The sequence below is a fragment of the Camelus dromedarius genome, chromosome 11, assembly GCF_036321535.1.
Source record: "Camelus dromedarius isolate mCamDro1 chromosome 11, mCamDro1.pat, whole genome shotgun sequence".
Classification (NCBI taxonomy): domain Eukaryota; kingdom Metazoa; phylum Chordata; class Mammalia; order Artiodactyla; family Camelidae; genus Camelus; species Camelus dromedarius.
The window spans coordinates 425,837-438,924 of record NC_087446.1 but is presented as its reverse complement, the minus strand read 5'-3'; the positions used below and the strand labels follow the sequence as shown (position 1 = coordinate 438,924).

Here is a 13,088-nt window from a genome sequence, read left to right as displayed (position 1 = left end):
CTTTCTCCCCACAACCCCGGATGGCCTCTGGCGACCTATACCCAGGGCCCATCAACCTGTCTTTCAGTGCCTGGAGTGGGGTGGTGAGACCCACCCTCTCCGTTGGGGTTCCAGCTTTGAACTAGAGCTTATCCCACTTCTGGCCACTCCAGCCCCTATCTGCCCGGTCCTGAAGTCCCTGAGCCCAAGACCTGAGCAGAGGTGGGGAACCCCATGGGGCCAGCTCTCCTGTGTGCTCCTGCTGCCTCTCGTGAAGTCTCCCTGCACAAGATGGTGTGGTGAGCAGCAGCTGGGGACCCAGGGACTGGAACGCCATCTCCATTCCTAGGGACCTCCCCTCCACCCAGACTTCCCCCTCCTTGCCCACTTCCTCCTGTCTCCCCCGCCACCCCGTCACCTGCCCCCCATGCTAAGAAGCCCTCAGGGAGGGTCACTCATTAATTTCCTGCTGCCCTCCCATCCCCAGCCAGCCAGGCCAAAACTGCATGCCTTCAGCCCTGAACTGAATCCACACCACAGCCCACCCAACCCCCCATCACATAGGACCCTAAAGTCACCAGAATCTGACAGGGATGCCAACTTTTTCATCAAAAAAGGAAGCTGAAAGACAAGTATTGTGTCACAGAAGGGCATTTTAATACCAAAGATGTGGGAAGGCCATCATCCCAGACTAAAAGGGTCTTTAAATAGTGTGCAGGAAGCTCAGGGGCGAAGCCTGTCCTTCCTGTCCCTGCAGCAGCCCACTGCTGTCCTCCATCCACCCCCATCCTGGGCCACCACCCCAGGCCCACACGCAGCCCCCACATGCAGGCGGCCTCACACTCTGGCCCTCCTTCCCCCCCGGGACCCTGGCGGGGGGAGCTCTGCCTTTTCTGACCCACCTGCCCCCTCCTCTCCCCTCACTGCCTGCTTCCATCCAGGTGGGGAGACAGAGACTCAGCCAAGCTACAGTTAACCTGATGCTGAGAGGGACACGGGGGCTCCTCGGGGAGAGGGTGGAGCTGGCAGGACTCCATACCTAGCTCCCCCACCCAGGCTGCACTGTACCCAGAGGAAGAGGGACCCTTCATGGCCTCAGGCTCTCCAGCGTAGGGGCTTCCTTTCTCCTTCAGATTTGGATTCTGTCCTTGGCAGCACTGCCCACCCTGCCAGGCGTCCCTCCCTGGAGCCCCCACAGCTATCCTGAGGACAGGCCATTGTGAAGGACTGCTATGTGGACAAAACCAGAGCCCTCAGGGAGGACACCCAGCATCAGGGGAGTCTGGCTGTGCCTTCCTGGACTGATGGTGGCAAAGGTCCCAGGGGGCTTCCCAGAGGGGCCCCCCCCGCAGCCTGTGGTCCCCCAGCTCCCTGTCACATGCAACATCCTGGGGTGACAGCTGGGGCACACCCCTCACGGATGGCATCGCAGTCATGAGGGGGTCCGGCCAGTTTCCCAAGCCACCCACATGCCTGGCAGCCATGGCCCTTGGGCTCTAGACCAGACGGCCAGGGCAAGCTATCCAGAGAGGCACTCTGTCCAGAGGGGCACTCAGGGCCCACAAGGTCCTTCCTCACTCCAGGATCTCCAGCTTGTGTCTTCTGCAAAAATGGGTTCGCTCCCTTCCCTCCCCTATTCTGCTGTTAAGGCAGTCACGGCCCAGACTGGGCTCAGCTGCCTGTAGAACGGGGACGTGACAGGCTGTGGTCAGGGCCGGACACGCTGACAGTGACAGCTGAGACCAGTGCCTGCCAAACCCAGCCTGGGAGTGGAGGTGTCAGTGAGCGCTCCGGCTGGAGGGGCACAGCCTGCACCCTGCACCACCTCGCTTTGCTGGGACCCAGCTTAGGGAGCCGCCGAGGCCCACACAGGTGTCTACACCGCTTTGCCTTTCAGATGAGGTGTCTGGGGGTTGGGTAAGGTTGGACTTACCCAAAGACCTGCAACTCTGGGTCCTCGCCTCAACACCTCTCCCGTGATGGCTAACAGTGCTGCCGTCACCCTGTGCTGAGCTGTGACAGCACCAACCACTGCTGGGCCCAGTGCTCCGAGGTGTCACATGGGGGAGTGGGTCACCTCTCCGGGCCTTTCCCTAATGGCCAAGGAGCGCAGTGCCTCCAAGCTGCGGTGGCTGTTGAGGGCTCCAGCTGAGGGGCCTGGTCGGGCTAATCTGAAACCCGTCTGGCTGCACGTGGGGGGCGCCTGTCAGCCAAGAAGCACTGTGGGACAGAGCAGACAGGGCTGGTGCTGGGAGCGGGGTTCCAGGATGGAACGAGGACAAGGCCCTGGACCCTCCCAGCAGCCACCAGGGCCCTGGGGGCATCCCAACAAACCACAGGGCAGAGCCCTGCCCCTCCCAGGCTGAGGACTGTAGGAAGGACTCCTCCAGCCTCAGGCAAGACAAGTAGGTGGGCTGTGTGAGGAGAGAGGTCTGCCTGTCAGCTGCCTCCTCCTGTCCTGGGCTGGGCAGCCTGGTGGGGCCAAAGGACCCACCAGATACAAGGCCTGGGCTTGGGCAGATGGGCACCTGGAGGGGGTAGGTGGCCATGGGCCCAGATCAGATCAGCCAAGGCCCACAGCTGGCCCCACCCCCAGCCTAAGACCCTGTAGAGGGCAGGTGGGGCCCAGGGGGAGGTGAGGCTCTGGCCAGCACGTGATCTGCTGACAGTCAGGGGCCAGGCTGTGGTTCCAAATGTCACCTTTGCGGCTGGGACAATGGTGGTGCTGGGCGGGAGGCCAAAGCCTGGAGCAGCAGGAACTTGGGTGGGGGCGCTTGTGCTTGACTGGGGAGAAGGAGGTGCCTGTGGCCACGTCCCTGGGCCATGCCCCTCGGGCCGAGCTAGGGAGAGCACAGGACCACCTGCAGGTCCGTGGGCAGAGAGCGGACGACCATCTCGATGTACAGCCGTGCCCGCTTCAGCGTTGCCTCCTTCACAGGAAGCTGGTGGCCCTGTGCCCGAACCTGCAGGGGCAGCAGTGGTCAGGGGCAGGCGACCTCCAAGTGCGGCTGGCCAACGTTGGGCAGGGCTGGAAGGCATCTCACCAGCCTCTCCCGAAGTTTCAAGACCAGGTCCACGACCTCCACCTCGGACTTGTCCTTCATCCAGATCTCAATGTTCTGCTGGGAATAAGGTGGGCCATCTATATCACCCAGGCCCTCCCCCAGCCCTGGGCCTGTGACCCCCCTCCCCCCAGCCCCCCTTACCGCCTCACAAATGGCCTCGAGGTGCAAGGCCTCCAGCTTCTGGGCCATCTCTTTGTGCCGCTGCCGGTACCAGCCATCAAAATGGGGGGACTTGAAAAACCGCCTGTGGGGCGCAAGGGGCAGCAGCTATGGGGCTGATCTTGTACACCGAGGGGTAGGCACAGCCACCACCAGCAGGAGCCCCAGGACCCTGCCTGCTGTCCACCCACCTGTAGAGGCCCAGCCAGTCGCCCTTAAGCATGCAGGTGAGCTGGGGCCCTGAGTGCTCCAGGCTACGCAGGAAGTCATCCTGGCGGAAGGGGCGGATCTGGGGAGGGGTCTGAGACAAGGGCCAGGTGAGCCCAGGTGCCTGGGGGGAACTTGGCTGCTCAGGACTTTCCCCCAGGGCACTTCCCAGACTCACTCCTAGGCCACTCACCCTCCTGGGACAGATCCTAGGGTGGCCCTTCCCGGAGAGGAGGACCTTGAGCCCCTCCATGTGGCCCCATTTCTCTGTCCTGTGAGGGACACCTGGCAGGTGTGGGGACAGCCTGGCCCTGGGGGGGCTCCCACCCACCCATGACCTCCCTCACTCCCCCCAGCCCCACCCTGGACAACACCTTCCAGGGCGTGATGCTCTTCTGCAGGGGCATGAGGCTTGCCATGTAGTGCTCCTGTGGGGGGAGGAGGGTAAGCCTGGGCCTCAGCCCCCGCCCCGCCGTGGCCCCCCTCCCCAGGCCTCACCAGAGGGATGATGAAGCTCTGCGTCAGCTCCAGGAGGTGCCTCCTCAGCAGGGCGCTCAGCAGGTCTGAAGGCCGCTCCCTCTGCAGGCCCTGGGGGGTGAGGTGCGGGGGGGCAGCTGAGCCCGGAGCAGCCACAGCCTGGGCCCCCTTCACCCCCGCCCTCCCGCCCACAACCTGCACCTTCAGCAGCCGTCTGAGCAGAGCCTTGTCTCGGTGGAGGTGGGCCGTGTACGCCGTGTAGAGGCCTGGGGAGGGCAGGGTAGCAGTGTGCTCTCCTGGGGAGGGGGGCACTCCCTTCTGGGTGCTGGCCCATTGCCCACACCCATCTCACCCCAGTGCCTGCCTGGGTCCCGGGGGAGAGGGGCTCAGACCTGGCTTGGTGTCCAGGGTCTTCAGCCTTGAGGGCTTTTTCAGCTTGACCTGCTTAGGAAGGTCCCCTAGGAAACAAGCCCGAGGTGGGCCTCAGGGCCGCAGTTCTGCCTCAGGCTCAGACCCCTCACGGACCCCCAGGCAGAGGCCACACTCACCTGACATCCTGGGCTCCCCGATGCGGAGGATGTGGGGCCAATGCTGGAGTGTTTTGATAAAGAAAGGGTTTGTGACCCCCAGGACCACGTTTGGTCTAGAGAGAGAGAGAGAGAGAGAGAGAGAGAGAGGAGGAGGAGGAGGAGGAGGAGGAGGAGGAGGAGGACGGGGGAGGGGAGGCAGAGGCAGGAGGGCAGGCAGAGGGGGCTGTGCAGGAGGCTTACGGGGCCTGCGTGCGCGTCGTGAACTCCTTGAACTCACTGTCGTGGACGGTGAAGTAAGGGCGGTAGTCGCAGCAGAACTTGAGGGGCTGCAGGCAGCTGTGGGGCGGGGGCACAGCGGGGCAGTGAGCATGGCAGGGCTGGTCCAGGGTCCCTACTCCCCTCCCACTGCTGCCTGGCCCACCTGGTCAAGGCCAGCACCATCTCCGAGGACACGGCAGGTGAGGGTGCCAGGACCACCAGCGGCTCCCCGAGGAGCATGAGCTCCCACAGCATCTGCACGTGGGCCAGCACGGGCTGGAAGCACCTGGGCCGGGCAAGGGTGTCGGGGGCCGCGCAAGGCTGGAGGCCCCCCAGCCCATGACCACCCCCCACCATGGGCACAGGCAGGCCCAGCTCGGGTGAACGCCAGGCACCACACCAGAATAACGACGGGGGCGGGAAAGGATGTCTGAAGATACTGCCCCACGCTCAGATGGCCCACCTGTGTTGCCTGGCCCTGTGCCCCCCATGTCTGAGGCTGGCAGCCCCGGCTCCCGCCGGGCCCAGCGCGGAACAGAAGGATCTCCAAAGGCAGAGCCCCTGCAGACTTGCCCAGAGTGGGCAGCGTCAGGCAGTAAGTCTCCCAACATGCCACTCCCCTCCGGCACCCACCTGCCAGGACCTCACTTGCAGCCCAGGGTGCCCACTGCCTCTGGGTGCAGACCCTGGGACCCCGGGCTCTTCCGCATGATTCTCCCCCACAGAACTGGCCAGGAGCTGACTCCTGCTGGGCCAAGCCCCCCACAGCTCCGCCCCCACCCCACAGGCCTGAGCCTTGCGGGCTGACTGGTCAGTCATCTACTTGGGCAGCAGGCGGGGGCTGGCAGGGCTCACCTGAACAGGTCCAGTTCGTGGACACTGCTGAGGACCACGGGGGCTGGGAGCAGGTTCTGAGAAGAGGGGGCTGGGGTCAGGCTGAGGGCGAGGCTGGTGATCCACAGGCCTCAAGCAGCACCTCTCACCCCAGGGCAGCCCCTGCCCACATGCCTCCCAGCCCCACAGTGACAGCAGGGCCCCCATGTCTCTGCCGGTGGGCCAGGGCAAGAGATGGTGGTGAGCTCCCAGCCCTGCACTGGGACACAGGCCAACCTCAGGCCCTCAGCTGGTGGGATGGGGAGGCCCAAGTGAGTGGAGAGTTGAGGCAGGTATAGTGCCACTGGCCCAGGAGTGGGGGCTCCCACCTCATGGCCGCACTGCTTTGGAGGACTGGATTCTGGCTTGTCTGCCCTGGATGGGATGTGCACCTGCGGACCAAAGAAGCAGCTGCCAGTGGGAGTGGGTATCTACATGCACCTGGGCCTTCCCACCCCTGCCAGCCAGCCCTTACCTGGAGGACGACTCCCATGACAGGCAGGTTCAGGGTCTGCCCAGGCATAGGGTCTGGCCACTGGTCAATCTCACTGCACACTGTGAACACAGGTGGCCAGGGTCAGGGGCCTGCCCCGAGAGGACGCTGCCTGCCAAAGCTGCTGAGGCTACAGCCAGGATGACGGGACCGCTCTGGTCACACCTGACAGCCACTCACCCGCTTCCAGACAGGGCACCAGCTTGTCGAAGTACTCAGGGGCAATCAGGCTCAGCAGTGCCTGGAAGAGCCGGACAAAGGGCAGGCGGGACACCAGCACCAGAGACTGCAGGGCCCAAAGGCCGGTGAGACGTCACCTTGGCCACTCAGGACCCTGCAGGGACCTCTGAGGCCTGGCTCATCCAGAGTCCGCCCAGGGCAGGACGTCCTACCTACTCCACAGCACAGCTGTCCCCAGGAATTTGGGATTCTGGGGTTATTAGAACACCCCAATGACAGCAGGGCGGGGCAGGACCCCAGCCTTCAGAGGGGAATGCACGTGGCGAAGATTTCTGGGATGATCTCCCACGGGTCAAACGAGTGCCTTTTGGTGTTTGAGTTCAAGACTGAAGTTGTCCTAATCTTGAAAGGGTGATGAGGGCCGCCCTCCCACCAGCAGCAAGGGACAGGGATGCCCTGGGCCCAGACACAGAGCTGTGGGTGCTGTGCTGGGCGAGGATGGGGCAGCAGGGCCTACTGCCCTGGCAGCTCAGTTTCAGTCCCTCCCTGTGGCTGCTGGCCCCCGCCTCCCTGCAGCGCCACCTCAGAGTGGCCAGGGGCTCACCTTCTGGAAGTAGCCCCTCTTCACGGAGCTGTCCTTCACTTGTCTGAAGTACACGTAGCCAAAGTAGTGTGCAGGCTCCCTCTGGAAGGAGTGGTGTCGGCCAGGCCCTACCCACTGCCCAGGCTCCCTCCTGCCTGCCTGGACCCAGCCATGGGGTCAGGCCTGGGAGTCGTGGCCCAGAAGGCAGGCAACTTCTCTTCGAGGGATATCTCCACAGACACAGTGGTGAGCAGTCTGGGGGCTGGGCGCATCTGGAGACTTCTGCTGGCCTCCACACACCAAGCCATACCCTGGTGCACACCTGGTGCACTGGAAAAGCTCCAGGGACCCTGGCAAGTCCTCAGAAGGGCTGCCCCACCCCCCAAATCAAGGCCAGGCTGCTGGGCCCAGCTTTCAGCAGTTGGAGACCCTCTCCCACCACACAGCCAGACGCCTTGAAGGGGCTACTTGTACCCGCCTGACCCTGGCCCACAAGGAGAGGCAGCCCTGGCCCACCTGCAGAGACACGGGGACCCCGCTGTCACAGTGCCTGTCATCTGGGTGCCAGAGGTGCCGTTGCCCTCCACACTGACGAATGCGGAAGCTGAACTGAGTGTCCCCGAGGCAGCCTGGGGAGGGAGGTGGTCCCCTTAAGCTGTGTCAGGTTGGACCCTCTCCTGCCAGTGTGCGGGGGCAGGGGACCAGGGATGGAGGGGTTGGCCTCTGCTGGGCTGTAAATGCCTCAGAGAGAAAGCCCAGCCCTCTGGGTCTGCATCTGCCAACCGGGGTCCCTGCGTCCTAATTTCTGCACCTGAGGGTTTACATTCAGCGCGTGGAATGGCACCTGCAGTGTGCACAAGCGCCAGCGGGGGGCCCGAGAGCTCAGCGTGGGCCGGCTTAGTCTGCCTGGGATGGAAACCAGGCTGCCAGGGCACCTGAGCCCGGTAAGGAGCAGCAGCTGGGCCCCAGCTCCTGGTGGCCCCTCTGGTGAAGGAGACCACAGCCTGCTGGTCCCTCTTCCAGATATGTCTCCCCATAGGACCCAGGGGAGCCTGGCCGCCCTGCTGCAGCTGGGGCTCTGGGTGTCTCTACAAAGCTGAGGGTAGGGCAGGTGCTCACTGTGCAGGCCTGGCCTCCTCTCCCCCGGTCCCAGAGCCCACCTCCAGGTGGGAGGGTTGGGATTGCCTACCTGAGTGGGAGTCAGGAAAGGACAAGTAGCAGATGCTACTTTTCTGAAACACAGGAAACCGGGTGAGGGCCTGCTCCCCAGGCGATGTCCGTTCCCAAAGGGCAGGACCCACCTCCTTGTCCGTGAGCCGGGAGTCGCTGGGGTACACCAGCTGTGGGGGACAGAGACTCAGTCGTGCGTCTGGGCAGGTTTGGAGCTGCAGGCGTGTCCCCTTACCCCCTGCCCCACACCCCTCCCCTCCAGCTCCCTCCTCTCCTCTGGGGGCCCCCCACCTCCCCAGGACCCTCTCAGCGGGAGGCCAGCACACACCTGGGCGAGATCCCGGATTCCCTTCTCACACTCTTGCCCTCAACGCCACTCGCCTGAACTGTGGCACGGGGCCCCGGCCTCCAGGTGCAGGCAGTCTGTCTGAAGCTGTGCCATTCCTTGGGCCCACTCCCCCAGACTGGGCCTGGCCAGTCTTTACTCAGAAGTCATGGGCACTGGCCTCCCTGTCTCTGAGCATCTTCACCCCAACCCTCATAGTCAGGGGTCTGGGGGCTTCCAGCCTGTGCCCCATTCAGAGTGGTCCCGGGAGAGCACCCTGGGTCCCAGCAGTGTGCAGTGTGACCAGCTGGACAAGCTTTACACTCCCCAGGCATGAAAGCGCAGGCTGAGTGATCCGGGAGACGGCCTTCTCTGGGGGAGGTGGGCAGGAGGCGGGCAGGAGGCCCAGGCGGCACCCAGCCCAGCAGCTCCGTACACGGGCCAACAGCCAGAATGGATTTCCTTGCAGGAAAACAAAAAGGCAGGAGCTTCCAGAGCCCTCACTCTCCACGGGCCCCCAGGTGTTTCCTTGGGAGCTGGTGGACCCTGGGCGTCTCCGTTGCCCTGGTCTGCTTGGATGCAATGGGCTGGCTGTCCCAGGAAGTGGCCATGCCTGCCGGGAGCCTGTGCAGCCCAGGAGCTGAGGGCCTGTATGCATGGGCCCCTCCTCCCTCCATCTGCCAAACTCCTATGCTGAGGAGTTGGGTTTTAGCTGCAATGAGGCTTCTTCTGGGGTGTGCCCTGAACCCCTAGATGGTGAGGTGCTGCGTCCTGGGATTTGCACGGTTGGAATGATGTGGCTTCTGCCCTTGTTTGCTCTGGGCTTGCTGCTAGGGTCCTGTTGTCTCCTCTGCTGTACACCACACATCCCGAGGACAGGGACTGGGTCCTGGTACTTTTGCCTCCCAGCCCCTGGCGGGGAGCAGACCCTCACCAGACACTGTACAGGCACACTTTGCTTTATTGTGCTTCACAGACGTTGCGTTTTTCTACAAATTAAAGATTTGTTGCAACCCTGTGACCAGCAAGTCTATTGGCGCCACTTTTCCAACAGCATTTGCTCAATTTGTGTCTGCATCACATTCTGGTAATTTTTGCAACATTTCAAACTTTCTCATTATATTTGTTACAGTGACCTGTGATCAGCGATTTTTGATGTTACTATACTGCAAAAAGATAATGACTTGCTAAAGGCTCAAATGATAGCGTTTTTTAGCAAGAAAGCATTTTTTTTCCTATTTTTTGGTGGGGGGAGATAATTATTTATTTGTTTGTTTATTTATTTATATTTATTTATGCCAAGCACATACTCTACCACTGGGCTATGCCTTCCCCGAAACATCACTTTTATACTTCCTTTTTTTTTTTTTTTTTTTTACTATTACAACGTTTGATAAAATTAACAATAATTCCTTAACATCATCTAATACCCAATCCATATTCAAACTCCCCAGCAGTCTCAACAAATGCCTTTTTTAACAGCTGATTTTTTGGAATCAGGATCTAACAACTTTTATATTTCCTAGCACATTTGCGTGACTTGCTTTATTGCAGGGGTCTGAAAACGAACCCGCAGCATCTCTGAGGTGTGCCTGTATTTGCGGAATGTATGAAAACACGCCTATAAAGTATAATGAACAGGTGGATCATGTGGAAACCTCAAGGAGATGTCAACTAAGGAGGCACCCAGGAAGAAGGGGAGCCAGACACTGTTTGTGCGGCTGGACCCACAGAGGTTCTGGGATGGCTCCTACTCGGGCCACACCCCTGTGTGTTGTGTTGAGGAGAGTGGAGGAAAGGTAGGTGCCTGGCAGCCAGGGCAGGGCCACGAAGGGCCCTCAGTGCTGAGGTTGGGCACTGAATCTGGTCTGCAGCCACAGGAGTCTCGTAGCATCTGAGCAGGCCCCACATCCAAGTCCAGGGTCTCCATGTCCAGGGTCTGGAAGCAGAGGCCAGAAGGGAGGCCATGCCCTGGCAAGGTAAGAAATGGCGCAGCCCTTGGAGAGAGGCAGAGGGCAGGAGGCTGCTCAATGAACCCTGCCCCCGGGCCGGTGGAGGTCCCATCCTTTCCACCAAGCCGGGCACGCAGGCTGCTGCTCCTGTAACCGTCGTCCCTGAGGAAGAGATGCGTGAGCTCTGCTTTAAGGTGCCTCCAGGGAAGTGCCTCTTAAAGTGTGGTGTGGGTCCCTGGCTCCTTGAGGTCCAACTGCCTTTCCCACTCCCGTCTCCTTGCTGTGTGTACCTTCTAGAGGCTGTGAAACAGGCCGTCGAGGGGTATCCCCGAAGCCAATGGGAGAATCCAGCTGCCTGCTATTTGGCCAGATGTTAGTAAGGGTTGTAGAAGTGTCAAATAATGCCACTCTCCTAAGTTTGTTATTGAAAACATGGTTGTTTTGTGGAAGTATTGATAGTTCTATTAATATGTAAGGTATTTGTGTTTTCACAGTAAATTAATAAGTGTTTTTAAATTCTCTCAGGACTCCTGGAGGGCCGGGCCCTGTCTTCTTGTGCAGCTGTGTCCCTGTGTCCAGCACCAACACTGCTGGGCTTGGCTGGTGGCAGCTGCTCAGTACTTGACTTATTGAATAAACGAATGGACAGCTCCTTGCCTTTGCTTTTGCTGGCCTTTTCAGGGGAAGGGTTACCTGCAACAGCCCCCTCTCCCCTGTCCAGCTGCCTCCCTCTCATCCTCCAAGATCTGGCCCAGCCCCATCCCTTCCTCTCAGCTGTGTCTGTCCCTGAAGTCTCTGTGATCCATGAGCCCCTGGAAGGCAGTCCCTGGTCTTCCGTCACATCCCAGCACCAAGGGCAGCGCCAGAGCCTTCGTGATGCTCAGTCAGGCCCAGCCCTGCATAAGTGAGTGCAGGGCAGGTGCTCCCTGAACGCCTGTGGTTTCGGCTGAAGCGAACCTGATCTTCCCCATGATTTCCAGGGGAGGGAGAAACGGCAAGGATGAGGGCTGCGTGGTCGCAAGGCCCAATTCCTGCAGACTTGACGATGAGGGGGTCCCTGGGTGACTCCTTCCCAGCTATACAGCCTCAGCCAAAGCTCAGAGGCCCAAGCACACGGATCTCTTAACAATTCTTGCTTGAATGGTTATGTTCCAGAAAATTACACGAGAGAATGTCTTAAGGAAACAGTGGGCTCTCTCCTCCTGTGATCTTACCGGGAACAATCTGGGCACCGGTAAGAATGGCGACGGGCTCTGTGATGTTGGGCAAATCACCTCACCTCTCTGTGCTCAAGTCCCTCTGGTGAGCGGGGCTGTCACAGTAGCGCACGCCAGGTGGGGACAGGTGGAAATGAATGGGGTCTCCACAGAGAGCTGGGCAGTGTCAGCCCTTTCTGTTTATGAGACTTGGGCTTCCCCTGGCCTCACAGAGTTCAGCTAGGCCTTGGAAAACACCCCTCATCTTGACGTTGGCTCTCCCGACAAAGGTGGATCAGCCTCATCGTTGCCAACTGCAGTCAGAGGACGCACGGCCTCTTGGGCTCTCAGAAAGTTCCTTCACCGGTGTGACGTCTACCTCCCAGCCTCCCTTGCACCAGTCAGCTCCAGGGTCTGTGTCATGGCCTTCAGGGCAGGGGGAAGGCCTCACTCCCTGAGTCTCACATTTCCACTTAGACCCACTTGGGTGGGGGGTGGGGAAGTCTTGCAGGCAGAGGGAACACCCCAGGCTGGTTGGGCTGAGTGTGGCCAGTCAACAGAAGGATGACCACTGTGGCTGGAATGTGACCCCAAAGGGTCTGGATGTAATTCTAAGTGAACAAGATGTCTAAAGAATTTAAGCAGGAGAGCCACAAAGGTTGGACTTCCGGGAACAGCTGAAAAGGCAATGGATCTGAGATCCCTGCTGGAGGTGGAGCTGTCAGCCTTGCCCACGGATGGATGTGGGGTGGAGGGAGGGGGAGTCAGGAGTGACCCCTGGGATTCTGGCTGGAGTAGCTGAGGGGAGAAGGTATTGTGGCTAGTGTGAGGACAGATTTTTATTGGGGAAAAAAATCAGGAGTACCACTTTGGCTACCCAAAGCGCAGGGCTCCTCTCGCCGCCCTCCCAGCCGGAGGTCTTGGCTACTGGCCTTTCATTCCTTTGCTGGGGCGCACCTTTTCGGGGATGACCAGTGCAGGATTTCGGAGATGGAGAGGCCATCGGGGGGCCTGCCGGGGGTACCTCACACGCACAAGAGGGCCCGCCCTCCCCGGCCCCGCCGCGCCCCCTCACCTCCAGCGCCTGGCCCAGCTCCAGGTCGAAGGTGACCACGCACACGCACTCCAGCCAGGCCGAGAAGCGCGCCCAGGGCGCCCCCGGAGCCCGCGTCGCGGAGGACGGCGCGCCGGGGCGGCCGCGAGCCGGGTGAGGCGCTGCACCGGGCCCAGCGTCCATGGCGGCAGCTGCAGGGCAGGGCGCGCGCTGCCCGGGAACGGCCGCGCGTTGTCGGGGGAACGGCCGCGGCGGCCTGGGCTCACACGGACCGCGCAGTCGAGCGGCCGCCGCGGACCAGAGCGGCTCGCGCAGCCGCGGCCTCGCACGCCCCTGGCGGCCGGAGGAGCGCCCTGCGGCGGAGCGGCGCCCTACTCACCAACGAGAAGGGCCTGCTGGCGCAGAGCGGCCCCGCGCCTGGAGAAGGGACTTCCGATGGGGCGTGTGGCCCGAGCAGGGGCGTGTTAGGCCGGGGTCGCGGGGGCGCCCCGCGGCCGGGCCGCGGCGAGGCTGGGTGCCCCACCTCCGGCCAGCTCTCCTAACCAGAGTTCTTCGCTACTGAGCTCCCTTTCCTCCGCCGTCACACA

General features: G+C 61.5%; 1 protein-coding gene across 10 annotated transcripts; it reads right to left on the bottom strand.

Moving 5' to 3' along the window:
* Nucleotides 1–614: 614 nt before the first annotated feature.
* On the bottom strand, nucleotides 615–12,753 carry DENND6B (DENN domain containing 6B). Of its 10 annotated transcripts, none has more exons than XM_031463537.2 (20): nucleotides 12,523–12,748; nucleotides 8,106–8,144; nucleotides 7,994–8,036; nucleotides 7,321–7,433; nucleotides 6,826–6,906; nucleotides 6,222–6,327; nucleotides 6,024–6,103; nucleotides 5,878–5,940; nucleotides 5,531–5,586; nucleotides 4,839–4,961; nucleotides 4,658–4,753; nucleotides 4,436–4,530; nucleotides 4,280–4,345; nucleotides 4,089–4,153; nucleotides 3,909–3,998; nucleotides 3,773–3,838; nucleotides 3,395–3,504; nucleotides 3,186–3,288; nucleotides 3,024–3,101; nucleotides 615–2,942 (listed from the first exon to the last, which is right to left on the bottom strand). In XM_031463537.2, the coding sequence occupies exons 1-20, from the start codon at nucleotides 12,682–12,684 to the stop codon at nucleotides 2,820–2,822; spliced, it is 1,758 nt and encodes a 585-aa protein (XP_031319397.1). In that variant the 5' UTR covers nucleotides 12,685–12,748; the 3' UTR covers nucleotides 615–2,819. The 10 variants fall into 10 exon arrangements, 9 of the variants coding, with proteins under 9 accessions (XP_031319397.1, XP_031319401.1, XP_031319396.1 ...); XM_031463541.2 differs by having other exon boundaries at nucleotides 3,024–3,098; nucleotides 3,785–3,838; nucleotides 12,523–12,744; XM_031463536.2 differs by having other exon boundaries at nucleotides 6,222–6,282; nucleotides 7,994–8,144; nucleotides 12,523–12,749.
* Between the last annotated feature and the right edge of the window lie 335 nt (nucleotides 12,754–13,088).

What these genes read in the sequence shown, in the direction of transcription:
- DENND6B (XM_031463540.2), bottom strand. Translation starts at nt 12,684, where the DNA reads ATGGACGCTGGGCCCGGTGCAGCGCCTCACCCGGCTCGCGGCCGCCCC. An exon ending in CACGAACTGGACCTGTTCAG is followed by an intron (nt 4,962 to 5,530) that starts GTGAGCCCTGCC and finishes TGCCCGGCCCAG; the next exon opens with GTGCTTCCAGCCCGTGCTGG. An exon ending in GACCCTGGACACCAAGCCAG is followed by an intron (nt 4,154 to 4,279) that starts GTCTGAGCCCCT and finishes TGCCCTCCCCAG; the next exon opens with GCCTCTACACGGCGTACACG.